The 16,779-nt window shown below is 60.1% G+C and overlaps 11 protein-coding genes across 11 annotated transcripts in view; 9 read left to right on the top strand and 2 right to left on the bottom strand.

Annotated features, from left to right (window-relative positions):
- The window catches only part of GGTG_03511 (hypothetical protein), a 2,886-nt gene extending 2,389 nt beyond the window's left edge, over window positions 1-497 (bottom strand). The window contains exon 1 of the mRNA XM_009221291.1: window positions 19-497. Within this exon, the coding sequence (XP_009219555.1) occupies window positions 19-372 (354 nt within the window). The 5' untranslated portion in view covers window positions 373-497. The remainder of the gene's footprint in view (window positions 1-18) is intronic.
- Window positions 498-816: 319 nt separating this feature from the next.
- Window positions 817-1,188, top strand: GGTG_03510 (hypothetical protein). Its single transcript, XM_009221290.1, has one exon. It carries the CDS (start codon window positions 868-870, stop codon window positions 1,153-1,155), a length of 288 nt encoding a protein of 95 aa, XP_009219554.1. The 5' UTR covers window positions 817-867; the 3' UTR covers window positions 1,156-1,188.
- Window positions 1,189-1,342: 154 nt separating this feature from the next.
- On the top strand, window positions 1,343-3,093 carry GGTG_03509 (leupeptin-inactivating enzyme 1; the record flags this gene model as incomplete). The annotated part of the gene is made up of 3 exons (XM_009221289.1): window positions 1,343-2,189; window positions 2,275-2,444; window positions 2,521-3,093. The coding sequence occupies 3 exons, from the start codon at window positions 1,343-1,345 to the stop codon at window positions 3,007-3,009; spliced, it is 1,506 nt and encodes a 501-aa protein (XP_009219553.1). The 3' UTR covers window positions 3,010-3,093.
- A 972-nt stretch (window positions 3,094-4,065) lies between these two features.
- GGTG_03508 (hypothetical protein) lies at window positions 4,066-5,537 on the top strand (the record flags this gene model as incomplete). Its single annotated transcript, XM_009221288.1, has 2 exons — window positions 4,066-4,298; window positions 4,400-5,537. 2 exons carry the CDS (start codon window positions 4,066-4,068, stop codon window positions 5,535-5,537), a joined length of 1,371 nt encoding a protein of 456 aa, XP_009219552.1.
- A 254-nt stretch (window positions 5,538-5,791) lies between these two features.
- Window positions 5,792-6,589, top strand: GGTG_03507 (hypothetical protein; the record flags this gene model as incomplete). Its single annotated transcript, XM_009221287.1, has 1 exon — window positions 5,792-6,589. One exon carries the CDS (start codon window positions 5,792-5,794, stop codon window positions 6,587-6,589), a length of 798 nt encoding a protein of 265 aa, XP_009219551.1.
- Window positions 6,590-6,652: 63 nt separating this feature from the next.
- GGTG_03506 (hypothetical protein) lies at window positions 6,653-7,456 on the top strand (the record flags this gene model as incomplete). The annotated part of the gene is made up of 3 exons (XM_009221286.1): window positions 6,653-6,858; window positions 7,015-7,021; window positions 7,064-7,456. 3 exons carry the CDS (start codon window positions 6,653-6,655, stop codon window positions 7,454-7,456), a joined length of 606 nt encoding a protein of 201 aa, XP_009219550.1.
- Window positions 7,457-8,823: 1,367 nt separating this feature from the next.
- GGTG_03505 (hypothetical protein) lies at window positions 8,824-10,565 on the top strand (the record flags this gene model as incomplete). The annotated part of the gene is made up of 2 exons (XM_009221285.1): window positions 8,824-9,202; window positions 9,274-10,565. 2 exons carry the CDS (start codon window positions 8,824-8,826, stop codon window positions 10,563-10,565), a joined length of 1,671 nt encoding a protein of 556 aa, XP_009219549.1.
- Window positions 10,566-10,649: 84 nt separating this feature from the next.
- Window positions 10,650-13,155, bottom strand: GGTG_03504 (beta-lactamase). Its single transcript, XM_009221284.1, has 4 exons — window positions 12,180-13,155; window positions 11,987-12,109; window positions 11,668-11,923; window positions 10,650-11,595 (listed from the first exon to the last, which is right to left on the bottom strand). The coding sequence occupies exons 1-4, from the start codon at window positions 12,706-12,708 to the stop codon at window positions 10,728-10,730; spliced, it is 1,776 nt and encodes a 591-aa protein (XP_009219548.1). The 5' UTR covers window positions 12,709-13,155; the 3' UTR covers window positions 10,650-10,727.
- A 539-nt stretch (window positions 13,156-13,694) lies between these two features.
- GGTG_03503 (hypothetical protein) lies at window positions 13,695-13,970 on the top strand (the record flags this gene model as incomplete). Its single annotated transcript, XM_009221283.1, has 1 exon — window positions 13,695-13,970. The coding sequence occupies one exon, from the start codon at window positions 13,695-13,697 to the stop codon at window positions 13,968-13,970; it is 276 nt and encodes a 91-aa protein (XP_009219547.1).
- Window positions 13,971-14,410: 440 nt separating this feature from the next.
- GGTG_03502 (hypothetical protein) lies at window positions 14,411-15,939 on the top strand (the record flags this gene model as incomplete). Its single annotated transcript, XM_009221282.1, has 4 exons — window positions 14,411-14,968; window positions 15,058-15,169; window positions 15,249-15,533; window positions 15,632-15,939. 4 exons carry the CDS (start codon window positions 14,411-14,413, stop codon window positions 15,937-15,939), a joined length of 1,263 nt encoding a protein of 420 aa, XP_009219546.1.
- A 301-nt stretch (window positions 15,940-16,240) lies between these two features.
- GGTG_03501 (hypothetical protein) lies at window positions 16,241-16,546 on the top strand (the record flags this gene model as incomplete). The annotated part of the gene is made up of 1 exon (XM_009221281.1): window positions 16,241-16,546. The coding sequence occupies one exon, from the start codon at window positions 16,241-16,243 to the stop codon at window positions 16,544-16,546; it is 306 nt and encodes a 101-aa protein (XP_009219545.1).
- Between the last annotated feature and the right edge of the window lie 233 nt (window positions 16,547-16,779).

Raw genomic sequence — 16,779 nt, 5'->3', positions numbered from 1 at the left:
GGCGCCGGGCAGGCGCACCTGGACGCCGCGCACGACGTCGCCGACCAGGGCGTCGCGGAGCGAGGCGGCGACGCGGGCCAGGCGGTCGGCGGTCAGGGGCTGCGGCCCGACGTGGAGGGGGGAGGCGCGGTAGGTGTGGAAGGTGGTGTTGAAGAGGGGCAGGTCGGGGAGGCCCGCTGCGTCGGCGTCGGCGTCGGCGGAGACGTCGGAGATGGTGTTGTCGCCATCATCTGCGGCCGGGGAGGGTGCTGCCGGCGGAGGAGGTGGTGGTGGTGGTGACGTCGGCGGCCGCCTCCGGGCGGGGCCCCGCGACGCGCTTGGCTTGGCTGGGGGCTGCGGACGCGCACGGGCGCGGAGCGGCGGCCGAGGCATTTCGTTTGTTTTATGGCACCTGGCTGTGGCCACCTAGGGCAGCTGGTGGGTGGTCGCTAGCAGAGCATGGAACAAGAAGGTCGCGAATGATGCAGTGATGCTTGGGTGGGGCGCGTCGAGCACGCCAGCTAGACGCGTTTACGTGATTGCTGGTTTGTGCATAGGCGCCCACCTAATTAGCGGGGCGGCGTCTGATCAATGATTTTATAACCCTTATTTTCAGAAACTGACTAAAACCAGGCATGGTCTCTACGGCTGGCAAACAAAAGTGTGAACTCGGTGTGCGAATGTTTTTTTTTTTCCTTCTTTTTTTCCCGTATTAGTTGTTGGTTTTGTAGCGCTTGGTAGTGTTATTCTCAGTGTTGATCAACGGCGGGAGGACATGGCTGCTGTCTCCGCGTTCCCCCAGCACTTGCAGCCGTCGGTTGCAGCCGATCATATGTGGCCCTATATATGTGACAACAAAGTGAGGAGATCCCGGATTGATGCAATATCATGGACGTGGCCCAGGACAAAGTCCTCGACACCAAGGAAATCGCCTTTACCCGGCGCCTTATCGTTCTGGAGGGGGTTGGCATGTGGGGTTGCTGCCACAGCGAACATCCTATTCTGGTCATGGAGCCTCTTGGCATCTCCAACGCTGTGGCTCCAGCGACTTTGACCTTCCCGATGCGATATGCAATCCGCATCATGGGCTCTCGGCGTGCGGGAGGCGGCCCCGGAGACCAGCTCCTGCCAGCTTCCTTGTCCGCCCTCACCCCGGAGGCTGCAGTGGAACGCTGACGGCGTGGCTATTAATGAGGCCGGCCTTCGCAAAATGATGCGGCCGGCCGTCCCTCCTTCTCTGCCTCTTTAGCCAACTCTCCTCCTTGTTGGTCTGCATCCTCCCATCCGCCCTGGAAGGAACTGGCTCAGATCCCTCTTCCAGCCCGCCTTTGACGGTCGACTCAGCGCGCGCCAAGCTGCCAAAATGAGGTTCGGGTACAGAAGGACGGCTTCGGCCGCGGCCGCGCTGCTGTCGCTGGCCACGGTCGTTGCGGGACAGAAGGTCTGCAAGCCCAAGGTCGACTCGGCCAAGCTGCAGGCGGATATCACGGAGGAAAATTTGATGAAGAACCTGCAGGTTCTCAATGACATCGCCTACGCCAACGGCGGCAACCGCGCCTTTGGCCTGCCCGGCAACCAGGCCACCATCGACTACATCTTCGACCGTGTCTCTAACGTGCCCGGCACCAAGGCCTGGAAGCAGGAGTTGGGGGCGCTCTTCAACTACGTCGCCTCGATCAAGCTCACCATCGCCGGCGCCGACACGTACGTGTATGGCCTGACATACAGCCCCTCGACCAGCGAGGAGGGTATCACGGCCGACCTGGTTCTGGGGCCCGAGGGCGCCGCGGGCTGCGACGCGGCCAACTACAGCGGCCTGGACGTGGCCGGCAAGATCGTGCTCATCGACCGCTTCCGCTGCCCGACCTCGGGCACGCTGGCGGGCCGCGTGCTGGCGGCGTCCAAGGCCGGCGCCGCCGCCGTCATCGTTTACACCGACGTCGACACCAAGGTCACGGCCGGCTCGCTGGGCGCCCCGTCGAACGATTTCAGGTCCGCCGGCCTCATCAACCGCGTCGACGGCCTGGCGGCCAAGGCGCGCCTCGAGGCCGGCGAGAAGATCTCGGTCTACTTCCAGCAGACGCAGCTGTTTGAGGAGCGCAAGACGCACAACATCTTTGTCGAGACCGAGGACGGCGACCCCAACAACGTCATCGTCCTGGGCGCCCACCACGACAGCGTGCAAGCCGGGCCCGGCATCAACGACGACGGCAAGTTTTACTGTCCTTGTGCTTTGCGTCTGCGGTTGGCGTTGTGATGGCGACGGCGGCTAACATTCACTCTTGACAACTATAGCCTCGGGATCCTCAATTCTGATTGAGCTGTTCCACGCACTCACCAAGTACAGGACCAAGAACAAGGTCCGTTTTGCTTGGTGGGCCGCCGAGGAGAATGGACTTGTTGGGTCCAGTCACTATTGCAACAGCCTCGAGGCGGCTGAGATCAACAAGATTCTGGCCTATCTGGTAAGCGCGATAGGAAACCCACATTCCATCACGTCCCGTCGCTCCGCCACGGCCAAACTGACATTGGACAACACAGAACTTCGACATGCAAGCTCGCGGACGGATCGGAGTGTCGGACAACGACGGCCGCACGTACGGCAGCGTCGCCCCCAAGGGGTCCGAGGTCATCCAGCAGACCTACCTGGACCACTTCGCGGCGCAGGGCGTCGAGGTCACCCCCCGCGTCCTGACCAACGGCTCCGACTACGCCTCCTTCTGGCGGGTCCTGAACAAGCCCTTTGGCTTCCTGCAGACGGGCATCCTGCCGACCGAGGACCCGTGCTACCACCAGGCGTGCGACAACATCACCAACATCCAGCCGGAGCTGCTGCTCCTCAACGCGCGCGCCGCCGCGCACCAGCTCACCGTCCTCTCGCTCAACGGCACCTCGCTCATCCCCAAGACCCTGGTGGACGAGAGCAAGCTGGCCGAGATGAGGAAGAGCACCCTGATGCCCACCTTTATGCAGCTGGAGGACCTCCAGGCCATGGGCGAGACTCACATGGGTTGTGGCCACGACATCTGAAAATTGGTGCAGGGCTGGCCGTATGCGGCTATATAAAATAAATAAATATTGTAACGCAAACCGTACACAGTAATGGCAAAGCTGAAACTGATGGTTGGCGGGAATGTGCTGACTAGCCGGCCTGATCACGAGCCGTGCGGGGTTCAGAATGAACGAAGGAGGCGACAGCTCTAGTGCCGGGTTATATATTCGGCACTCAGCAAGCCAAAGAGCCCACAGCAGATTAAATGTTCTTCCCCACGCTGGAGCGGCGCGTCCAGAGGCAGACAAGCATGAGTTGCTAGCCTTTTAGAAACCGGCCGAACTCGAAGTCCTGGAAGGAGATGAATTCGTTGCCTTGATGCCCAAAGACCCTGTGCTCCTCGGCTGGCATCGGGCGGCCGAGGAGCACAGGCCCAAAGCGCGGTGCACGCCGTTTCTGATCTGATATAGAACCAGGGGTGCACCCCGGGCCCCAGCGGGCGGGACAGCCGGATACCGCAGGCCACGCTAAATCTTGGAGGTTATTCCCGCCGCTTCCCGCCGCTTCCCACCCATACCTGCACGAGCCGCTCGATCCGCAGACCCCGACCCATTGATGACAAACCGCCTGTCACCAATCGCCGGTGGTCAGGCACCCGAGAGGAGGGGTCACGACACCTCCCCGGATGGCAGGGTTGGTATGCAATGGAGCAGACTCGGCGCCATTGCAGAAGTGGCGGAAAGCGCTACCTAGTAACGGGGGTCGGGGTTTGCTCCCAACAGCCGACCGTGGAGCAGGCATGACACACAAACAAAAGGGCGGATGTGGTCTGGAGCTTCGACGGGTGGAGGGTATCATCTGCTGTGGATCAACCAGTACAAGGGGGGTGGCCACCCCCGTCACCAAGGGGGCCGACCGATGCCGAAGGTGCTTGGATGCTGTGGCCCACCTCTCATTTGAACAATGAGGGAAGGGAGAAGGAAAAGGAAAAGGAATACAATAAGAATCCGAGATCGTTTGTTCGCGTAATTGCTCATGTTGCGAAAGGAACAGAAAAAAAAGGGGCAGATCACCAAGCCCGCCGTTTTGAAACCATGGCGGCAAATCCCGACGACAAGATCGCAAGAGGCGGCGACCTCTCGACGACAGACGTCTCTATATCCGGGACCGACAACCCAGCCACCGAAAAGCCCGGGGCGGGACTACCGCCAGTATCCGAGGCTGTCACCGAGGGGGCTGCAACACCTGAGTTGGACGACATCCCAAACGGGGGTCTGAAGGCATGGCTACAGGTTGTTGGTGCTTTTTTCATCTTTTTCAACTCTTGGTAGGTTCTTGTCAAGGCATCTCTCATGTGTCAGCCGGAACGCAGCAGCGAATCGTCAGGTAAGGCATCGGTCAGAACAAACGAGCTGATATCCACTCTAGGGGCATCGTCAACACCTTTGGCGTTTTCCAAACCTACTATGAGTCCAACCTCCTTAGGACCTCGACGCCGGCCGCCATCTCCTGGATCGGGTCGCTCCAGGGTGCGCTGCTGCTGGGCGGCGGCGTCCTGGCCGGCCCCCTCTTCGACGCGGGCTACTTCCGCGCCCTGATAGTGACGGGCACGGCCCTCGTCAGCTTCGGCTTCATGATGACGAGCCTGGCGTCCGAGTACTGGCACGTGCTGCTGGGCCAAGGGTTCTGCGTCGGCTCGGGCGCCGGCTGCATCGTGGTGCCGTCGCTGGCGGTGCTGCCGCAGTGGTTCGGCCCCTCGCGGCGGGCCCTGGCCGTGGGCATGTGCGTGGTGGGCAGCAGCGTCGGCGGCGTCGTCTACCCGCTCCTCTTCAACGGCGTCATCGGCCCGCTCGGCTTCCCCTGGACCGCGCGCCTGTTCGGCTTCGTGGCGCTGGCCACGTGCTCCGTCTCCGTGGCCGCCATGCGCACGCGCGTCGGCCCGCGCCGCGTGCGCTCGCTCTTCGACCCAAAGTCGTTCCGCGAGCCGCCCTTTCTCTTCTTCTGCGCCGCCGGCTTCTTCTCCAACCTCGGCTTCTTCGTGCCCATCTTTTACCTGCAGACGTACGCGCTCGGCCACGGCATGGAGCACGCGCGCGGCCTCGCCCTCAACCTCATCGCCATCCTCAACGGCGCCTCCGTGCTGGGCCGCCTCGCGCCGTCGCTGGTGACGCCGCGCATGGGGCCAATCAACACCATGATCGCCGTGGCCGCGTCGGCGGGCGCCGTCGCGTGCGGCTGGATCGGGGTGCGCGACGTGGCGGGCAACGTCGTCTTTGCGATTCTGTACGGCTTCTTCAGCGGCGGCATCGTGTCGCTTCCGCCCGTGGTGCTGGCCTCCATCACCGAGGACCTCTCCTTCCTGGGCGCGCGCATGGGTACGGCCTTCCTCTGCAACGCAGTGGGGTCGCTGTGCGGACCGCCCATCGCAGGCGCCATCCTGAGGGCCCAGGGCGGCGAGTACCTGGGCCTGCAGGTGTTTGCGGCAGTCGCCATCAACGGGACCGTGCTGTTCCTGCTGAGTGCGAGGGTGGCAAGGGCAGGGCCGCGCTTGGCGGTAAAGGTGTGAGAGATAGAGGGCAGCCGAGCGTTTGAATACAATGCAGGCACGAGGGGAGCTCCTCCTTTCCTCATTGTTTTCCTTTTCTTTCCCATGTCGTGTTCTGACGCTTGGTGTCCGACTACTGCATTTTCACATACAACATCAGCATCCAGTTTCCATCTCGCTCGCGTCATTCCTAGTATTCGATAGCAAGAATCCTTGACCTATCGCCAGCAACTTGCTTCATTAAATCCCCCTCGCTCTCCCAAACAGCGCCCAAGATGGACGAGGCCAACCCCCCGATGGGTAAAGCGGCCTTTCCGATGAACGACATGGCCTTTCCGATGGACGATGCGGCTTTTCTGATGGACGATGCGGCTTTCCCGATGGACGACGCGGCCTTTCCGATGGACGATGTGGCCTTTCAGATAGACGACGCGGGCTTCCTGATAGACGAAGCCTCCCCACTGATGGACGACAATGACATGGCTCGGCTCGTACACACGTTCAACAGTCTCCCGTGCCCCGCCTCTGTCGTCCCGAAGCAATGCTGGCCCGGCCCTGAATCTCAATGCCCGCACCACACGGACCCCATAGGCTGCCAGACTCACCCTTATGCACCCAACGACTGGATACTCAGCCGCCTAGAGTTCCCGGCTGGGCGGGTGCACCTTGTCATGTGCAATGGACGTTGGTGCTCCACCCTTCTCCTGGGACAGGAGGCGAGCGGGCGCAATGGCCCAATGGGCGTGGACCGCCTGGTCTCCATGCTTGTTGTGAACCTTCTCGTGAACTTTGCCGGCGGCCTCACCAACGCCCGCATCCCGTCCGAGGCACCCGGCGTCCCGTTCGCGCCGGCCACGTGGGGCACAGGCTCTCCCCATTTTGTCCCTGCCATCCAAGCCAAGCTCAGAAGCCTCGGCATGGACGACGGCAACGTCACTGGCAGACCGCAAAGTCCTGTCGAGTTTCAGTGCTTCTATCGAGAGGCGTCCCGCTACGCATCGGCAGTGATGAACTGGGGGCTCCGGGAGACGATTCGGGAGCGGGCAACCAGGCGAAACGATATCTGGGACTAGACCTCCCCGGATGCGCGCGAGCGACCCGCAAGAGCCCTCGCCGAACTTGGGCTTGCGACTCCGATGCCGACCTGGGAAGAAGCCCAAAACACGCCCATCTTGCAACATACCCATATCCCCCACCATACCTGCTTTCCGTTCGGAGACGCCCACTACATCCTGCCAGCACCCCTGGTCGACCCCCCGGAAGGCAAGTCCGCCTTTGAGTTCTACGCGACCAGGATCTCGCGTTATCATGAGGATTGGAGAAATCGGTTCCCCAACTTTGGGTGAGTGCGTGCCCGTGGCGCCTCGATGGCGTCTCGGTTTCCATATTGTCCGAGTCTTTAGCAATATCCTTTATCTAGAGATCGCGCCGCCCAGCGCTATTCGCGCCATTGCTTGGCTGAAAGGTCGTCTGGCTGACATGGCTAAAATGTCACCAGGGACGCTGTTCGATTCCTCGTCTGGTAGGACCGGAAGTTTCCCGAACAGTGGGAATTTCTCTTTGGCCCAAACACCGAACGGGACCTCCGCGAGCTTCACGATGACGCCCGGATCGAGATGCTGATCGTTGCCGAGGTCGGATCCAACTGTCCAAGGTTCCGCGAGACTTTGGCTGGGGTTAACGAACCCCCACTCGGACTTGCCCTAGACGGTGATGAGCGCGGCGACATGGCAGAAGGGACGATCGAGGAGCAGGCGAGGATCCTCACCGTCCGAGGTATCCAGGTGGCCATCAAAGCTAGACTTCTCGAGGGGAAAGCTATGTCCTGGATGGACGCAGGGCCGGTTTTGAGGGACTGTGGGGAATCGTGGTACCAGGGGATGCCTCTGTTCAGGATTGCGGTTGACACCATGAAGCACAAGGCCCCCCGTCTTGGATAGAGAGATATGGGCCGAGGAAAAAGACATGATAGAGTAGTCTACAACACCACTGACAGCGAAGTAGGGGCGCTGGAAAAGCTTTCAATAGACGTACGAATGGTGATGGAAAATTGGGGTGAGATCAATAGTAGAAGATTATTCCGGTCCTGATTTTCGGAACCAACAACACTCCGGTATGCCATCTTTGCACCTCGACTGCCAAGTCGACTTGTTGGCCACGACAGCCGGCAACCAGGGGTGGGCCGTACTTTCCTTGGAAGAGCTCTGGCCTAGCCCCATCGTCACTTATCGTCGGCTACATTTGGCCCTCGCCGCTTGTCCGGCCAACTCCCCTCCGAATCCAAGTATCCAGAGAACAGATGGTATGTACGTCGCACGCTGGCCTCGCCTAGGACGCGCAGTGCATTATTAGCGTCCAAATCTGCGAGCAAAGCCCCAATCGCCGCCGTATGGGTGAAGCTGCCGGTGAGAATCCGACATGACATCACTTTTCCCAGCCCCCATCGGTCCGCCCAAGGGCTTTTCGTTCTAGCGAATAGGATACTCAAATGGCTTGAAGGAGGACTGCTGAAGGTCTAGACCTGACTGCTTTTGCGGCGCCCCCCACGAAGAATTGGGCGGGAGGGGATCTTGTCATGCACGCCCAGCACTACGCTTGGTGTAAAGCGGTGCGCTACTCGTCGAGATTGTGATTGATAGCGGGCATTTCCAAACAAGAAGCCCGAGGCCCATGGTTTACTGTGTAGATCGACGTGCCAACGGTCCATCTCCAGCGGGGAACTGTAGCATACAAGATGGCGAGCACGCAGCGCTGGGCCAACGCCATTGAAAGCTGCGATGACGCCATCCGATAAGGCCTCACGGTCCCCAGGCTTAGGGTGGCTCCGAACAAATAGGCCAACAGAAGGGCCCTAAACAGTTTTCAGATACGGAGTGAAGTCTGTAATAGAGTATGAAGCAAAGATAAAGAATTAGTTAGTAGCACTGGCGCAGCTGGTCCCTGGTCCATGGCCGTGGGCGATGTTGCCATCATGGGGAAGGGATTCGCAACATCGAGGAATAGACCGAGGGTACACAGAGATGCGACCCCCACTTCCACGCCCCCAAGTCCCCAAAACTTGGGCTTTTTTACTGCTACTCTGTGGATTTTGACATCAGGGATGAGTAAACGCATATCGGTATAAATGGCTGGTACGCGCCCGTTGTCTTGGGTCATCGATCCTGTGAGATCTGGGCTCCAGCGTGCTGATGCGAATCGACTTCACACCACATGGGCAACAATATTCGACGTACGCGTTTTGCTTCCCAACGGATATTTGTCCCACAGAGCAAAACGGAGACCGGAGAAGACCCTTGGTGATCGCACGATGCCACCAGCTCCAGCCGACAAGACCGGGGAGACGGTCCCAGACAAGGATGCCACCTACTCTGCCGGCCCGGGGAGCTCGCAGTCCCGCGAGGACGTGGTGGCCGGGAGCGGCAGCAGCGGCTACGGCTCGTCGGACGAGCACCCCTTCAGCGACCCCGAGGTCGCGGCCCGCTGGCGCGGCGTGTACGAGAAGGCCCGGTACGAGAACAGACACCGCTTCGACCCGGGCTACAAGTGGACGGCCGAGGAGGAGAAGAAGCTAGTCCGGAAAATCGACCGCCGCATCATGGTGTGGGCGTGGGTCATGTTCTGCGCGCTCGATCTGCATCGCCGCAACATCAACCGCGCCATATCGGACAATATGTTGCCGGAAATTGGTAGGTCGGCCTGCGCGTGCATCTGGTATCTATCTATAACATGGGCTCGCACTAATCATGTTTGTTCGCAGGCATGGACACAAACGACTTCAACTACGGACAGACCATCTTCCTGGCCTCATTCCTCGCTGCTGAGCTGCCCAGTGGCCTCATCAGCAAGCGGCTCGGTGCAGACCGCTGGATACCGACCATCATGCTCGGGTGGTCCATCGTGGCCGGCGCCCAGGCTTTCATCCATAACAAAGCTAGCTTTTACGCCATCAAGGTTCTCCTGGGAATGCTGATGGGAGGGTTCATCCCGGATATTGTCTTGTGGCTCACATACTTCTACACCTCTGGGGAACTGCCCACCCGCCTGGCGTGGTTCTGGACGGCCCTCAGCACCGTCCAGATCTTCAGTTCCTTCCTCGCAGCGGGAATTCTGCAGATGCGAGGGATCCTAGGGTGGTCTGGCTGGCGATGGCTATTCCTGATCGAAGCCATCATCACCGTCTTCATCGGCCTCTTCTCCTGGGTGCTGATGCCTCCCGGGCCGACGCAGACGCGCAATTGGTTCCGCGGCAGGGACGGCTGGTTCACGGAGCACGAGGAGAACATCATGGTCAACAGGCTGCTGCGCGACGACCCGTCAAAGGGCGACATGAACAACCGGCAGGCCGTCGGCTTGCCGCTGCTGTGGAAGGCCGTCAACGACTGGGAGCAGTGGCCGCTCTACCTGATCGGCCTGACGGCCTACATCCCGCCCGCCCCGCCCAACACGTACTTGTCCTTCATCCTGCGCCAGCTGGGCTTCTCCGTCTTTGAGGCGAACCTGCTCGCCATCCCGTCGCAGGTCCTGTTCGCCGCGCAGCTGCTGTTCGTGACGTGGCTGTCCCGGAAGTTCCAGGAGCGCGCCATCGTGGCCTCCTCCTCCAACATCTGGTTCCTCCCCTGGCTCGTGGCCCTCGTCACCATCCCCGCCAGCGCCTCGCCCTGGGTCCGGTACGCGATCCTGACGGGCATGCTGTCGTACCCCTACTGCCACGCCATCCTGGTGGCCTGGAACGCGAGCAACAGCAACAGCGTGCGCACGCGCGCCGTCTCGGCGGCGCTGTACAACATGTTTGTGCAAAGCGGCAACATCATCGCCACAAACATCTACAGGGACGACGACAAGCCGCTGTACACCCGGGGGAACAAGATCCTGCTGGGCATCACCTGCCTCAACATTGTCTTGTTCTACCTCGTCAAGGCATTTTATATCTGGCGCAACCGCGTGCGCGACGTCAAGTGGAACGCCATGACGGCGCAGGAGAAGCAGCACTACCAGCTCACCACGGCGGACGAAGGGATGAAAAGGTTGGATTTTCGGTTTGTTCATTAGGATGACCCTGGTGAAGTAATAATGAGCGAAGAGATATGGAAAAAATGCGATATGAAACAGGCAAAAAAAATATATATATATATATGCGAATTATGACTAAATAATTACAGTCTAAATGCATAGCGCCGTAGCACACGTATCCGTCTAATAATTAGCATTAATCTAGCTGCCCTCCGCAACTCTCACCATCTTGACCTGGTAGGCCGGCATCTCCAAGCTCCCGGTGACCGCATCCTTGCCAGTGTTGAACACAAATCTGTCCAGCGCCTGCAGCCCGTAGACGTCCCTGTCGGTGCTCGCCCAGGTGACGCACCTGTTCTGGAGCCAGGGGAAGAGCGCGTCGTCGGCGGCCACCTGTTCCGGCGCGCCGATGCTGTAGACGCCCCTCCAGGCCTGCCGGCACGCCGACGCGACGCCCGTCGCGGGGTACAGCCGGAGCCTCGCGGGCGGCAGCGTCCCCGCGGCCGGCGGGTTCGGGGACATGTTGCGCATGGCCGGGTACGTGGCGATCACGTCGACGCCGCGCACCACCAGCCGCGCGACGCGGATGCCCGGCCCGGCGTCGGCGTCGGACACCTCGAGCACGGCCGTCGAGTTGGTGGCCTCGTCGCGGTAGGTGCCGGCGTGCGTCGCCCGGGCCTGCTCCTTGCCGGCCTGCTCCAGCGCGGGCAGGAGGATCTTGACGGCCGCGGCCTGGATCAGCGGCACGGCCGTCGACATTCCCTTCTCGGCCGAGTCGCCGCCCAGCAGGACGGTGAGGACGAGGTCGTAGTCGGGGATCATGGCCAGCGTGGAGCGGTAGTTGAAGATGTCGCCGCCCTTGGTGACGATCTCGATGGCGCGCTGGTCGCGCGTCACGTTGGTGGCCCGGAGGATCTCCCAGGGCGCGCCCAGCTGCATGCCCAGCGAGGCCGTGTTGGTCATGGGCTTGAACCACTTGCGCGTCGCGGCGGGGGAGAGGATCTTGCTGGAAAGGACCGCGTCGCCGAACTTGAGCATGTCGTTGAGCGTCGAGTAGAAGCCACCGGCACTGTGCCGTTGCGTTAGTCTTTGCTCTTGTCTCAAATGAGAGGATGATTGTCGTAGGAGGCCCGCTACTTACGTGGCTTCGAATCCAATGTCGGTGCTCCACCAAGTATCGTTTAGTGGGATGACGCCGCGCGAGTCTTCCGGCTTCTTCATGCCAGTGTCATTGAGCCCGAGGGGCTGCAGAACGGCGGCCTGGAAGAATTCCGCATAGCTCTTGTTCGTGAGCCGCTCGACGACGAAGCTTAGTAGAGGACTGCCGATGTTGGAGTAGGCCGGTGCCGAAAAGGGGGCAAAGACGGGCGCGCGACTGCCAAAGCCCTCGAAGAAGTCTGTGGCTTGTGCGTTAGTGAATCAGGGCTTTACATTGGGAAGAGGAAAGCTGCAGCACATACCTTTCTCCGTGCAAGGCCTGATTCCTGCGATGCCAGCGCAACCAGGATCTGTAATGTTCTTCTTTGGAGGCAGGCCCCGTTGCGTGGGATTGAATCCTGGGAAGCTTGCAAAGTCGATGGCGTCTATAAAGTCCGGGATACAAGTGTTAGCAAGCGCGTGTCGGATTTACAACGCGGGTCAGGAAAGACTCACAGTCGGCAGCTATCCCACTAAGATGGGAAGCAAGTGCCCCGAGAGTGATCTCGTCCCACTCAACACGGCTGACGGCGTCCTCTGCCCTCGTCGGGTCGCCCAGGGTCCGAAGCTCTGGGAGATACTTGGTCACCTTGTCATCGAAGCTGACGCCGTCCAGCTTCAGCACCGCCAGGGCCGCAAAGATCTTGGAGATGCTCCCCAGGCGGTAGATGGAGTTTGCGTCCACCTTCTGCACGCCCCTGGGATCGAGAGTCGGTGGCGTGTGGTGAAGCTCGATTAGCGAGTCGGGCTCTTGGATGGACTTGACAGCAACCGAGACGGCGGTTCTGTTGAGACCGCCGACAATTTTCTCAACGGCCGTCCTGAAATCCGCCAAGGCATTTTGCACGGCCGCGTGGGACGCAGGCTTGGTCGGTGCAGGCAAAACTGCGCCTATGATAGGACAGAGTCCATCGACGGCGGCCAGGGCTCCTGGCGGGACGAGGAGTCCAAGGCCCAGAAGTGCGAGGAAGCGCGGTGGCTGCATTGTTGACAAGTCCTTGCTCCTGTTTTGCAAGTTATGGGGCGAGCGAGGAACAGTTGTGATGGCTGAGCCGTTATTGACACGAATCTGATGTCCACTCGAGTTCTATCTGAGCTGGAAAGAGGATGGCGAAGTCATTATATATATTTCGATCAACACTCGGTCTTTATAAGATGCCTGGATTAGTGATCCACGCCAGCCTCTTCGCTTGTTGTCGGATCCCCTAGTCGCCGAGCAGCGCCCGGTCCACGAAGCTGGTGGGCTTTGTACCTGTCGAGCATGGGTATTTGCTGGCGGGATCCCTGGAGAATTCCTGAAGGATTCAGCAAACCGTGGGGCCTTGAAGTGCAATGCTTGTTCGGACTCCAGACCTAGACATCTCGGACTCTGGCGAATTGGGATTCGCAACTCGACAGCCACGGCGGCCCAACCTCCAGCGGAGACTTAGCTAGCTTGCAACACGGCGCCTTGTAGTGGCTGAGCCAAGGTGTGCAATGCGGGTGCCTAGTCTAAAATCATGGTTTCTATACCGCTTGTTCGGATGCGTGGAATCCGGACCCGCGGTAAGCAGAATAAAGACGGATGAGGAAGGGAGATGGTCTGTTTGTGAGCTCTGTGAAGCATAAGCATGTTGGCGCCAATAATAGTCAACCCCAAGGCGCAGGATTATGTTCAAGCTGCCAAAGAAGTCGATAGCATGTAAAACTTTTCCAGGGCCGCCGCGACCCCTAAAACGGGGTTGTTCGCAATTGCAAACCGAAAGAGTGACTGTATCAATCAATGTGCGGTGAAATCGATGGTGCAAACCGCTCGCTGGCTTAGCGTGTCAGCGAGTCCACGTGCTCGAGACTGGTAGACATACAGCCCCGCGCCCAGTCCAGAAAACGCCCACGCCAAGTGGCGCAGACACTGACAGCCCTGCCCCTTGCGGCAGGTCGCAGTCTGGCCGACGACATTATCGTGGACAGCTGTATGCGATTCGATGAGGCATGGCCACACCTCATGACAACATCCAATTGAGCTTCCATCTTCTGGCCGCGTCAAAAGGCTCGGCTCGCTTCGATTCGGCCCCCCTCGTCCCCGCGCCCGGCCGCAACCCTTGCCATTGGCGAATCACAGCCAAGCCACAGCCGCGAGACTGTTCTAGCCAGGGACTTTCCCAGTGCCGAAGCCACCTTCCCGTTCAGGCAAGTCCCAGCGTCTTGGCGCTCAACCCCGCTGTCCACCACTCGATCGCCTCCAGCAGCAGGCCCGACAAGACTTGACCCTGGGATCTTTGCCCACGTCTGCTGGCCAAAGCTAAAGTGGCCTATCACTGACACGATGCAGCTGGCGGCGAGCAGGTTGCGCCGTGTCCCCGCGATGGCCTGGCGCGTATCCGCACATCCCACCTGCCATTTTCGATTTGGGGCCCCGGCCTCTTGATATCGCGATGCCACCCCGCGAAGCTTCCACCTATGGGCGGCGGGCTATCTGGCTGTCGATCACGCTGGGCAGGCGGGTAGGCTTGGCAGGCAAAGAAGCAATCGCCTGCTCTGCCCAGAAGTCATGCGTATAAGAAGCTTCTCATCCTCCTCGTCCTCGTCAAGCTTAGTGACCACCTCGGTCACCCACCGTCCTTGCCCTCGTCCCAGCCCACGGCCTGGTACCGCCTCTGAGCTCTACTTGATCTCACCCCTGCATAGGTGATCTCGCACTCGACACCATGAGGACCTCAGTTGCATCCGCCGTGCTCCTGGCCCTCGGGCTGGCCGACGCCGTCGCCGTCGTACCCAAGCCGTTGAAGGTTGACTACAGCGGCTTCCGTGGCCTGCGTGTCACCCTGAACGAGCACACCCAAGAGGTCGAGGACAAGCTCACTGAGCTTGTAGCCCACATCCTCAACCCTGGTGCCGAGGTGCTGGACGTGGTTGTCGACCCTGCCAACATCGACGCCGTCACAAACATGGCCGCGTCCGCCGAGGTCATCATTGACGACGTCGGCGCCCTCTTGGCCGAGGAGGAGCATTCCGCGCCACTCGCTACGCGCGCGGTTCCCGCAGAGTCTTGGTTCACGGCGTACCACAGCTACAATGACCACCTGCAGTTCCTTCGAGATCTTCAGGGCGGCTTCACCTCCAACTCGGCCATCGTCACGGCTGGCACCTCGGCCCAAGGAAAGATCCTGACCGGCATCCAGATCTGGGGTAGCGGCGGCAGGGGCTCCAAGCCTGCCATCGTGATCCACGGTACCGTCCACGCGCGCGAGTGGATCTCCACCATGGTATGTTGCAACTGCAGCCCTCCGTCAGAAATGATAAGTGCATGGATAAAGTAACCCCAGCCGACTGACCGCGGTGCTGTTTCCGACAGACCACCGAGTACATCGCTTGGCAGCTTCTGACCAAGTACAGCTCCGACGCTGCTGTCAAGGCGCTGGTTGACAAGTTCGACTTTTACATCACGCCCATCGTCAACCCTGATGGTGAGCACCACCAGCAAGCCGTGATTGCAGTCTTGATGAATGCCGCATGTGCTGATACCGAGATTCTTTTCTCTCGCAGGCTTTGCGTACACGCAGACCAACGACCGCCTCTGGCGCAAGAACCGCCAGACCGTCAGCGGAAACTCGTGCGTTGGCAGGGACATCAACAGGAACTGGCCGAGCTCGTCGTGGGCAATGACTGGAGGCGCTTCGACCAGCCCCTGCTCCGAGACTTACAAGGGCCAGGCCGCCGGCGACTCTCCCGAGAACAAGGGCCTTGTGGCTCAGGCTCAGTCCCTGCGGAGCGGCAACGGAATCCGGCTTTACCTCGACATTCACTCATACGGACAGTACATTCTTTGGCGTAAGTTCTCTCGGCTCTTTGCTCCCGGTTACTTGCGCAGTAGTCTCCATCTTTGCATCTACGTTCTGGCAGCAGCTGACCGGTACTCTCGCCTGCAGCCTACGGCCACGACTGCAACTTCGTCGACCCTGCCGAGACGAGGTGGCGATCGCTGGCAACTGCTGCCCAGTCCGCCATCCGCGCCGTGTCGGGCACTGCCTACACCATCGGCAACAGCTGCCGCGCCCTGTACAAGACCACGGGCGACAGCACCGGCTACTTCGCTGGCTCGGCGAGCACCCCCAACGCCTTCACCTACGAGCTCCGCGACACCGGTGACTTCGGCTTCTCGCTGCCCGCCAACCAGATCCAGCCCACCGTCCGCGAGACCTGGGCGGGCATTGTTTCCATGCTGCAGAATGTCTAAGCGTGCTGGTGGCATATGGATAGGCCGCTTGCTGGCTCGGGAACCGGGTCGGTTCAGTGATGGACTGACTGCCTGTGACAAGATTTGTACATATTCGTAAATAGCTCGGCATTGGGAGGTGGCTGGCCTATTGGCCGCCTCTCAGCGTACATGGACAATGGGATATATATACGATCTCCCTGCTGGCGTTTTGATCAAACCGAGGTGGCTCTAATAACCTGGGGCGGTGGGGTCGTGGCATGCTCAGTCATAAGCCAACACTGGCCGGTAATGTTGGTTCCTGGCTGGATACAACGGCTCAATGGGTCAGTATTCAGTATTGGTGAACCCCCCTGATGCAAGCATTGCGTATAGCTTAACCAAAGCAAAGCTAGACTGCTCGGCGCCAGCACGTCAGCGCACGTCGCGTAAGAGACACGCGCTTGCGAAAACCAATATTCATGATGTGCTCGTCGCCAAGGGGTCTACTACGTGTGGCGTGCTGCCCGATCTGGCCACTGTTGTTGGCCGTCGCGCCACGGCTATAACACGCGAAGCATTGCCCAGGATTTGTAGGCGTCCATATATGGCAGGAAGGCCGAATAAGGCACCTGGGGTGCGTCGGTGAAGGCGCGAGGGTCACCCCAAGCCAAGAGCCGCTACACTATGTGACTGAAATGAGTGGTAGCAGGCTGCCTTTTTGGAGGTTCAGTTTGCGTGGGGGGCATGGTGCAACAATCCAGGGGAGCTATGGGGGCTGTCTGATGCAATGGCTGATCACCACAGAAGGATACCGCAGAGTCGGAAAAAAAAAAAAAAGGCGGCAGTCGTGATGGCCGGGCCTGATCGCGTCATCGGCAA

This window comes from Gaeumannomyces tritici (genome assembly GCF_000145635.1).
Source record: "Gaeumannomyces tritici R3-111a-1 unplaced genomic scaffold supercont2.2, whole genome shotgun sequence".
Taxonomy (NCBI): domain Eukaryota; kingdom Fungi; phylum Ascomycota; class Sordariomycetes; order Magnaporthales; family Magnaporthaceae; genus Gaeumannomyces; species Gaeumannomyces tritici.
This window is presented reverse-complemented; position numbering and strand designations above follow the sequence as displayed.